Source organism: Pistacia vera, unplaced genomic scaffold (genome assembly GCF_008641045.1).
Source record: "Pistacia vera cultivar Batoury unplaced genomic scaffold, PisVer_v2 Contig145, whole genome shotgun sequence".
Lineage (NCBI taxonomy): Eukaryota > Viridiplantae > Streptophyta > Magnoliopsida > Sapindales > Anacardiaceae > Pistacia > Pistacia vera.
In genome coordinates, this window is record NW_022195521.1 from 529,174 (window position 1) to 540,694 (window position 11,521).

An 11,521-nucleotide genomic window follows, 5' to 3' on the forward strand; every position below is an offset into this window, starting at 1 on the left:
TAATTGAATAACAAAACTCCCAAGTACTTATTGAAGTTGAGGTATTTTTATAGCCATATATGTAAATTTATCATTTAAAAAATTGTCAAAACTATTGGAAAATAAACTCCCAAGCACAAATTGGATGTTTTAAAAACCGCTACTAAAAACCCCTCAAAATCGCTATGGTGGTTTACTCTTAAAATCACTACGGTGGTTTACCCTCATAACCGCTACCATGAAACTCTCAAGCAGACCCTTAGAGCTAAAAATTGCAAAATCACACTATAAACTCATCTATTAACTATTTGACATGGTTTTAATAACTGACCCGGCGTGAGTTGATCGGTTGAATTGTTTTGAATGACGAGTCAGACTGGTGATGTCAGCATGTCTAGAGATTTTAAATCCAGCAAACACACCCCTAAAAAATTACGCATCAGTCCCTATAGGTTTGAAACCTAATAAACACATTCCAAATGCAAGTCCCCTATTAGTTAATTGTAATGACTCTCTTTCTAGCTAGTATACTCATAAAATAACAATAAAACTCACTAAATATATACAAGAAAATATACACATATAAACGAGTATAAAATTATGGGCCCATATTTAATTTTCTTTATACACAAATCTTTACATAATATAATAAAGTCTCAAAATAGTAACTCGACAATTTTGCCCAACCCTTCTACTGTGTGATGTTCCAAGTGACCGCATCTCACCTGTTACCTGCAAAAACATTGAAAGCAACGGGGTGAGCACTAATTGCTCAGTAAGTAAACCCGTTATGCTACCCTTCTCTCTCCGTTGCTTAAATTCTGAATTTCTTTCCTTACTTCACACTTCCCCATTCTTCTTTATTCTTTCTCTACTCTTACTCTATTTTTCTCTCTGTTCTTTCTCTATTCTAATTTCCCACTACTCAGATAATGGGCATGATATTATATATATATATATATATATTGCAAATGCACAAATGTATAAAATATGCATTTTCTTTTCTATTTTTCTTTCTTTTCTGTTCTTATTCTGTTTTTCTTTCTTTCGCTTCTTTGTTTTCTTTATATTATTTCTTATTCTTTTCTATTTTTTCTCATTCTATTCTATTCTTTTCTTTTCTTTCTTATTCTTTTGCCGATCAGACTCGGTTAAAGCATGGATTTGGAACTTTGGCTGTGTCAGTGTATTCTTCTTTCTTGGGTACAGCCCTCATCCACATGCACTCTTACGGACTATACCAATTCTTCTTTCTTATTCTTAGACCGCTCACTAAAAGTGACGTGCATACGGGGAAAATTCTTCTTGTCACTCACGGTTTCCCCATCGCAACAACCTTTTCTTCTTTTTTATCTTTTTACACTTCTTTAAATAAAAATTCAGATTTGAACTTCTTTAATATTCTCATTTCTTTCTATTTACTCATTAATGTTCTTTAATGCTTTTTCATGCTCTTATGAGTATGTATGCATGTAGATGGGTTAATGCTTATAATTCTTTCTAAATTCACATGTTTAGATGCAATAATGCAATATGGAATGCAAACATGTCATTCTCTACCATTTACAAACTCATCTCAATATAATACATAATCATACTCATACATGCACTTCTCTTTGACATTTCATCAAACAACTTATGTACACAAAGCAATTCTAATTTGGCTACACTTCTATCTCTTTTCTAAGCCACCACAAATTGGGAATAAAACCCTCCATATTTAACGCCAAACCTGTCCAATATATATATACTCCAAAATTTCCACTCCAATTCTTTCAAATTTCATCGAAACATTCATCAAACATCAAATACACCAACACAACTTCTCATGGATAAGTTATAATCATCATTCAACACCAAATCCATCAACAATTCTTCATATAAAACACATATATGCATAAAAGGAATTCTCCACACAATATTACTTAAATCATACTTAGGGTAGGATTTACTTACTTTATATGTGAGCAATCCAACACTTTAAAAATCTTCTTTGATCTAACTCTCTTTCTCTTAAATCCTATAAACACAAATCATCGAAATTCAACACTTTAAAAATTAAAACTCACTTCTTGGTGCAAGGATCTTACCTAAGGATGCTTGGGAATGAAAATCCACTAAAAAGTACCCAAAATTTATGAATTTCCCTTGAAAAAGAATTGAAGAAATTGAGAGAATATGAAGGTGAAGGTGGCATGAAAATGGATGAAGAATGGCTAGGGTTTCATTCTTCAATTCTTGATATAACATATTATTATATATAGTTTTCCATTTTGCCCTTGCACTTTCTTTAAAATTCTATTTATGTCCCTTAATTAATTACCAAAATGCCCTTATTTTTATTAACTTCTCCATGTTATTCTATCTCTTTTCACTCCCCACTTTTTCAACTAATTATGAGTGAAAAAACCAGTTTACCCCTAATAAAATTTTAAGGCATTTTCTTCACATTTTTTTTCAAAATAACTATAACAAAAATCAACTAAGGGTATAAGGGCATAAGTTAAGCTACGTACCTCGATATGGGCGTTACTTTAATCCCCCAATTATGTTTTTATAAAATAATTTTATATTAATAGTATATATTATTTAAAAAATAAATTACCACGTAATTTGTAATATCAAATGTAACATTTGTAAAAATTGACATAAAAGATAGGGTATATAAAAATAATCTCCTTATATTTAATTAAAATAAAAAAAAACCCCTGATTATAGTAATCACAAATAATTTCCTATTTATATGTTCTAGATGTTAAATTAAATTATTGAAAATCATTAAGTGAATATTATTAATTATAATAACATTTATTAAGGCAATACCTGATATAACTAGGTCTATGAAAAATCCTCGTGTCGATCAATGAATAAAGCACTAAATAGTCAGCATGTACCCGAGCACACCCAATCATACCCAAACCCTAGTGATTCTTGAACACGCCTAAACAAAGCCGAAACCCTAAGTCCTTCATTTTCCACTCGCCAGTGAGAGCTTCATTGTGAGCAGCTGCACCTTCAAAAATCCTAATCCTCGACCTCAGACTCCGTCCCGAGAGCTCTACGACTACAGGTCTTTCTCTCTCCGCAACTTTCTCTCCTTCTCTATGTCAATCTCCGTCACTTTCTCTCTCTTTGGACTGAGTTTTGTGTCGTTTTGTTTACAGGTAAGATGGCGGCAACAGCTGTGGCACCGGTGCAACCGTCTCTGGACTCAAATCAGGCTCAGTACGATGTGAAGCTCTTCAACCGCTGGACTTTCGACGACGTTCAGGTTTCAAAATTAATCTCTTCTCATTTACGATTTGTAGAGAATCTGTTTTGCTTTGTTTTGTGATGTTTTGTCGATCTGTTTTGGTTTCACGAGGTTTTGTTGTGAAGAGGATTGTGATTTCGAATTGTAGAGTCGAGGTGTTCTGTTTTTATGATGTTTTTAAGAACTGTTTTTGATTGAATAGTCTTATTGCCCTTATTAAGGATCTTGTGCACTGGCAGATTTGTTTTTGACCAAATACGTATAAAGGACTGTGAAAGAGGTTAAAATGAAAGTTGTAAAATAAACTAATGTTTGTTTGAAGCTTCGTGTTTTTAGAATAATCACTGGGTTATGTTGATTATTTACTGATTTGCTAATGAATTTTCTTGGCTTTGTGAATAAATGTAAAGAATAGTTGTTGAATTTAGACTATATCTGGATGACTAGTGATATTACGGTATTCAAGGTCTTTTCATTTGTTAGATTGACAGTATCTTATTGAGTCTTCTATCAATAATAGTAATGAAATCATTGTATTCAGATACCATGTTGGATTAATGTGAAGAACTTGCTTGCTTAACATGTGAACCCACTTTCGAATCTTGCTCTGTAAAGATATGAATGACAGGCTTTTCATTGTAATTTGGACTGTATGATTTTATAACTAGCAATTGATTTTCATTGATGTATCTGTTTGGTGTTTCCATGTAGGTTGTTGACATTTCATTGAGTGATTACATTGGAGTCCAAGCTGCCAAGCATGCCACCTATGTGCCACACACTGCTGGTAGGTACTCTGTGAAACGTTTCAGGAAGGCCCAGTGCCCAATTGTGGAGAGGCTTACAAACTCTCTCATGATGCATGGAAGAAACAATGGTAAGAAATTGATGGCTGTTAGGATTGTGAAGCATGCCATGGAAATTATTCACCTGTTGACTGACCAGAACCCAATCCAAGTTATTGTTGACGCTGTCATCAACAGGTATGGAAGCTGGCTTACAGTTTTGTAGTTTATCTTAATTGCATTTCTTTTATGGATAATTGGGTGGTTGTGAATTTCTCAGTTTGCCCTTTTAGATGCTTGTCCTTGCCACTGTACTGATCTAATGTTCTTTTCTTCTGTATTGCTTACTACAGTGGTCCTCGTGAAGATGCTACCAGAATTGGATCAGCTGGTGTTGTTAGACGTCAGGCTGTGGATATTTCTCCGTTGAGACGTGTGAACCAGGCCATCTATCTTCTCACTACTGGTGCTCGTGAATCAGCATTCAGGAACATCAAGACAATTGCAGAGTGCCTTGCTGATGAACTTATCAATGCTGCAAAGGGTTCATCAAATAGGTAATCAAGGCCTAGATTACTAGTTTCTCTTGTCTGTATGTCAAATATTTTGTGGTCTGTTAAATTGATTTTATGCCCTTGTATTTTCAGTTATGCCATCAAGAAGAAGGATGAAATTGAGAGAGTTGCCAAGGCCAACCGTTGAAGACTTGTATTAGAGAATCAGAAAACAGTTTTAATGGTTTTGATGAGTACTTTATGAGAGCACCTTTTTTTGTCTCATGGACATGCTATGAATGCTTTATTGTTTTCTATTTTTATGTTCAATTGGATGTGGTTTTTTTTTTTTTGAAGTTTTGATAATCATATATTAAGGATGTTTTTAGTTGCTTAGTTTTTGCTTTTATTCTGCTACTAAATCATTCAATATGTTATATTTTTGCTCTATATTTCCCATTGATTCCATGGAATAAATTATATCTTACGACCAATGTTCATGAAGATTTTCAGATTCATATCATGTTCAAAAAAAAAAAAAAAATCTGCTACTAAATCATTCAATATGTTTTATATTTACTCTATGTTCCCATTGATTCCATGGAGTAAATTATATCTTACGACCAATGTTTATGAGGATTTTCAGATTCTATCATGTTTCGAAAAAAAAAAAAAAAAGCTAAATTTACATGAATATGAGTCGAGTAAAAACATATTATGTATGGTGTTTATTTTCAATCTTTAAATAATAATATAATTGAATCTAATAAATCGTCATTATATGGGATGCCAATTTCCTCTCACAGCCCAATCTGATCCCACTTCTGTCCGGCCGTACCAATAGAGGTTTAGTATCACGATCTTTTCAAACTTTGAGGGTGTTTCGGAAATTACAGTAAATACCGGTGGGTTTAAAGTTTCTCAAAATAATAGGAGATCAGAGAAAATGAATATTCAAACTATGATGGTCGGTCTGGAAATAAATTAAAATTTAGGGGTGATAAGTAATTACCCAGATTTAAAAACATAAAAAATTCTTGAAACCCTTCCTCGTCCTTTCAACTTAAACTCTGTTTAAGCTGGCCCATCCTATCCAAATACATATTCATTATTTGTTTAATATTTAAATTCTCTCAATATAATACTATTTTATTCAATCAAATATTTAGATTATTTTTAACCCCCTAAATTTATTAATTTAACTAAACATCCTCAACAATACAAGTTTATAAATTGATAAAACATTTTCACTCACCTATATTTGCTAGATTCCGACTACCACTGTCGGAAGTGGTCGAATTTGCATCTGACTTTTCAGCCAGTCCATCATGGATCTGGTTGGAAAAGGCTAAATCAACGGCCAAATCTGATCTGGCCGTTATCGTGGTTGTAATCTGACATTTTCTAACTAGATTCACGGTGGATCTGATCGAAAAATGCTAAATCGATGCACTACCCATATCTAGCCAGTAGTGTGCCATTACAACAATTTCGGCTATCTTTCGACGGTGGTAGCCGACTATCAGCAATGCGTGGATGATGGAGTTGTTTTTGTCAATTTATAAACTTTTATTATTAAGGTATTATTAAATTAACAAACCAAGGGTTAAAATAATATAAATATTTCATAAAATGCTATTAAAAAATATACAAAAAACTTCTTAGAATACACTCAACTTACTTTTTCCAAAGACATCTAAAATACTCTCAAATTTGAACCAAACGCAGCCTACACTTCTCTTCTCTCACTATACAAGTGAGCTTGTACTTTTCAGTATAATCCTCCGCAACATCACCTCTCAGTTTGTTTGTTCCCATTCAAAATGCTCCAGCATATTGTTTGGTTGTTTAAATCGATTTCAGTTTGTTTGCTTTAAGTTTTTTGTTTTCAATTGCATTTTCTGTCAGTATGAGTTTAGAATCGCTGTCGAAACTTAAAATTTTATTGTAGCAATTGTAACTCTGATTAGGTTTTGGTACTTGGTGTCACAGAAGAGCCTTTTGTTTGTTGTAGGATTTTTTGCTAGGATCTTACAGTTTAAAGCTCGCGTAAACTACATCAAATTAAACTTAAAAGAAGTTTAAAAATTGCTCTTCAATGTGCTATATGTTTTCTGTTTGTTTCGTGGGAAAGATGTTTTGCTGATTTTGTGTTGTTTTAGATATGAAAGGTACTTCTTAAGAACCCTACTTTTCAAGTGACAAATTATTTTTGATGACTAATTATATGAAGATTTTTTTTGAAATGAGAAAAAACTTATGAAATGAACCCCATGTTGTCATGTTTGTGTTTTAATTCACAGTAAGATTTAAATTTTCTTTCCTATCTATTAACAACATCAGCTTATCCGCTATATACATTTGATTTGGCGTTAATGACACAAAGTCGGCAAATGTTTCCCATTCTCTCCTTTGTAACTTCTCAAGAAGTATGGGTCATGACAATTTTTAAATTATAAGGGTGTTTTTAAGTTTGGTAAAAGTAAGTGGACTTCATATGTTTTAATCACCAACCCGGTGAAACCCAGTAAAGTGGGCGGTCTTGAGTTGACCGGTTGAACTGGTTTGACTTGCCCTGTCCAAAGGTTTGAAATTTCACAAAAATCCCTTAAAAACTCCATTAATCCCTACATGTTTAATCTTACAAAACACCCCAAACACCACCATGGCTTCGACAACCCAGGTCAAATAGGTTCTGTTTTCGACAACGACAACACTCCCCATCACATGAAAACACTTTCCCAACCTTCTAACCAAAACACATCTCACCCTTTCGTCGTTCACTCAGCCAATCGTCGGCAACAAGCTGTTGTTTTTGTCTATTAATTTTTGCCTTTTCGATCAATTCACTCATCGAAATCACTCCTCTCACCACCTTGGACTCACTGAAACTCATTTTCCAAAAGCCCCAACAATTGCCGTTGTATGCTCATTGATCGTCATCCATAATTCTAGGGTTTAGGTGACTAGTTGAAAGTGATAACCGCATGACGAAGACCCTGGTCCCGGTTGAACCGGTCGGGCCAAGCCGGGTATCAAAACACTGCTTCATAGTTTCATATTATCCAAAAAGATCTCTAAAATCTTTTTCCTCGACCTAAATAGCGTACGAGTAACTAGTAATGAATTAAGGAATTCTAGCTATAAGATTTATAAATTTGTTTTTATGTTAAATACCTTGCAAGACGAAACTATATTATGTGAATTCGAGATAATTATTCGAAATCATAGTAAAAGATTGCATTGTTATCTCGGTTTTGTTTTCATGAAAGAATACCAATTGAAGTAGAGTTCTAAAAATAACAACAGTTATAAACTATTCGATCAAATGAATTTTCTTAATCCTCTCCTTTTACATGAACCAACTTACAGTTACCTAAAACATTTGTATTTTGTAATTCTGGGTGGGATCAGTGATAATTTTCAAAAGTTTCGGGCATTTTAAATTAAACAAACTTTAGGTATATAAATAAGATTACCCGAAATAAAATCGAACTCTCCTTCGCTTTACCCTTGCACTTTCTCCTCGCCCTTTCTCTGCAATGAAGCTTGTACGTTTCAGAACAATCCTCCACAGCATCAAATCTCATTTGGGTCTTGGAATGTACCGGCTTCAAGCTCGTACTCAACGAAAAAAGCAGAACGAAGCTCGAAATTTCGAGGATGAGGCTCGATGAACGCTCTCTACCGTCGATCTCCCCGTCGGAAATCCAGGGGTCTCAATCGTTCCATTGTTGGACCAGTGGGTCGAAGAAGGACTCCAGTTACAAAGAACAACTCCAAGTCTTCATTAAAGAGTTGCGATCTTACCGACGTTCCGTCACGCTCTTGAGGTATCGGTCTCTCTTTTTTTTATAAATTTTAATGTTGCTTTATTTATTATTTATTTAAAGAAATAGAAAAAAAAAATCACTTTATGATAAAGTTATATTAATGTAAATTGTAACATCATAATCATAACAGAAAGTATTAGGTTCATGGGGACTCCGGTTTTGAAGTCGGGCTTGCAAAGCAAGATACGATATTAATATGAGTTCTTCTTATTTAAATATCTTTTTTGTTATAAATAAGTAACTTTTGTAGTGAAAATTGTTAATTTTTTTTGGCTCCCCGCACATTGAAGATTGGCCGTTGCCTTGTTAAGACGGAAAACTTCTGTCAATGCTGCTGAGACAACCCTCCAATGAGGAGGTTCACGCATGCTGATGTAGCATGCTCTTATTGGAGCTACTACTAGTCTAAAACCAAGTACTCACCCTTTAAAATTACTGAAATCATGAAGAGAATTATCTTTTAAGTGTTCTTCTGAATTACATTTCAAGCTATGACTGATAGTTGCCATGCTGGTTTAATTTTATTTGTAAAGACACTTAACGTGTCAGAATTTAGAGAAATTCCTTTTTCTTTGACCAATTTAATTCGGGTGACAATCTCCAAACCTTGCTATCGTTCTTTTTTTGGGTAAAAGGTAATTTTAAAAACAATAAGAAATTACAACTAAAAAGGGGAGAACCCTTGAGCACCAAAATCCTTGGACAGGACCAAGGACAAGCTACACAAAACCAAGGCACCTGGCTAAAGACTACCCATATCAGCTAAAAAAACACAAGAACTGCTTTTCTGAATTAGTTTTTAAGTCTTTAGTTAGTAGCTAATCTTTGGGAGGTTAAAAGTTTTCTCTTTTAACTTTCATGGGCAGCTATTTTGCTTACATTTATACATTGGATTTTTTTCAAAATAATATCTATTTCCTATCTTTAAATATTAAAGAACACGCATATGATACTTGGTATTGGTGATCTTGTAATTTTAATATTTACTTTCCATTGTTATAGTCTCTCTCTCTCCTTCTTTCCTCAGATTTCTATGGATGACCGACAAAAGATACTTGCCACCTACTGTGCTGATGTTGCCATTCGGCTGGATTTGATATCTAAAGTTTATGGTACAGAAAAAGCAGAAATTATTTCAACAATGTTTCCGAAACATTAAGGGCCTTCCATTTTATAGTGCCCTACTTAACTGCTATGCCTGTGTAAAATCTGTGAGAAAGCAGAGGCTCATGCAAAATGAGGGATTTGGGGTTAGCTCGGACATCGCTGCCGTACAATGATCTGCTTAATCTTTATTATCGGGACTGCAAATTACAAGAAACTTGATAGTTTGATGCATGAAATGCAAGAAAAATGCATTGGACATGATAAAGTAACGATGTGTATACGCATGAGTGCCTTTGGAGCTACATCTGATGTCGAGGGAATTGATAAGACTTTGGCAATGATGAAATCAGATCCCAATTTTGTTTGGAACTGGGAAGTTTACCATAGTGCAGCAAGTGGGTATGCAGAAGCTGGATTCTTGGATAAAGCTGTGGAGATGCTGAAGAAATCCGAGGAACTAATAACGGGTAAAAAGAGCAATAGAGCATATGAGTTTCTTATCACACAATATGCAAAGTTTGGGAAGAAAGATGATGTTTTAAGACTTTGGGAACTTTACAAGAAGAACCGTAAGATTTACAATAATGGCTATATACGTGTCATACCTTCCTTATTGAAATTTGATGATTTTGAAACTGCCAAGAAGATATTTGAAGAGTGGGAATCAGTAAATGTAAGCTATGATATTCGGATTTTAAACTTTCTGATTGGTGCTTACTGCAGAAAAGGGCTTTTGGTGGAGGCGGAGAATCTTTTAGATGGGGCAAAATTGAAGGGGGGGAAGCCTAATCAGAAAACGTTGCTCTATATGGCAATTGGGTATTTTCAGAATAATCAAACTCAAAAAGCAGTGGAAGCGATGGAAGAAGCATTAGTGATTTGTAAAACTGGTTTGAAGCCCAGGAAGGAAATTTTTTCTGCATGTCTAAAATACTTTATAGGTGAAGGAAATATAGAGGGAGCTGAGAAATTCATAAAATTACTTAGGAATAAGGATATTATCTCTGTGGAGCTCCAAGATAGATTGTTGAATTATGTCCAGAATGGGAAATCAAACGTGGATGAACTTAGTGCGTTTTTTGGGACAATGTTGTCAGTGTTTGGTTTTAATTCACAGTGAGATTTAATTTTCTTTCTATCTATTAACAACATCAGCTTATCCCTATATACATTTGAATTGCGGTTAAATGACACAAAGTGGCAAATGTTCCCATTCTCTCCTTTGTAACTTCTAAGAAGTATGGAGGTCAGTGAAATTTTTAAATTATAAGGGTGTTTTTAAGTTTGGTAAAAGTAAGTGGACTTCATAAATGTTAATCACCAACCCGGGGTGAAACCCAGTAAAGTGGGCGGTCTTGAGTTGACCGTTGAACTGGTGACTTGCCATGTCCAAAGGTTTGAAATTAATAAAAACCTAAAAATTATAAATCCTACGTTTAAATCTTAAAAACACCCAAACACCACCATGGCTTCAAACCCAGGCAAATAGGTTCTGTTTTCGCAACGACAACACTCCCCATCACATGAAAACACTTCTCCCAACCTTCTAACCAAAACACATCTCACCCTTTCGTCGTTCACAGCCAATCATCGGCAACAAAGGTTGTTTTTGTCATTAATTTTTGCTTTTCGATCAATTCACTCATCGGAAATCACTCCTTCACCACCTTGGACTCACCGAACTCCTTTCCAAAAGCCCCAACATAATTGCCGTGTTATGCTCATGATCTCATCCATAATTTAGGGTTTAGGGTGACTAGTTGAAAGTGATAATCCGCACGACGAAGACCTGGTCCGGTTGAACCGGTCGGGCCAAGCCGGTATCAAAACATGCTTCATAGTTCATATTATCCAAAAAGATCTCTAAAATCTTTTTCTCGACCTAAAATAGCGTACGAGACTACAGTAATAGAATGAGAATTAAAGGAATTCTAGCTATAAGATATTTATAAATTTGTTTTATGTTAAATACTCAAGACGAAACTATATTAATGTGAATTCGAGATAATTATTCGAAATCATAGTAAAGATTGGATTGTTATTCGGTTTTTTTTTTCATGAAAGAATACC

General features: G+C 34.3%; 2 protein-coding genes across 2 annotated transcripts; both read left to right on the forward strand.

Moving 5' to 3' along the window:
* The first annotated feature begins 3,122 nt into the window (after positions 1 to 3,122).
* Positions 3,123 to 4,882, forward strand: LOC116123815 (40S ribosomal protein S5). The gene is made up of 4 exons (XM_031409548.1): positions 3,123 to 3,250; positions 3,944 to 4,215; positions 4,371 to 4,574; positions 4,665 to 4,882. Exons 1-4 carry the CDS (start codon positions 3,149 to 3,151, stop codon positions 4,717 to 4,719), a joined length of 633 nt encoding a protein of 210 aa, XP_031265408.1. The 5' UTR covers positions 3,123 to 3,148; the 3' UTR covers positions 4,720 to 4,882.
* A 4,840-nt stretch (positions 4,883 to 9,722) lies between these two features.
* LOC116123783 (pentatricopeptide repeat-containing protein At2g20710, mitochondrial-like) lies at positions 9,723 to 10,571 on the forward strand. The gene has a single exon (XM_031409514.1). It carries the CDS (start codon positions 9,723 to 9,725, stop codon positions 10,569 to 10,571), a length of 849 nt encoding a protein of 282 aa, XP_031265374.1.
* The last annotated feature ends 950 nt before the right edge of the window (positions 10,572 to 11,521 follow it).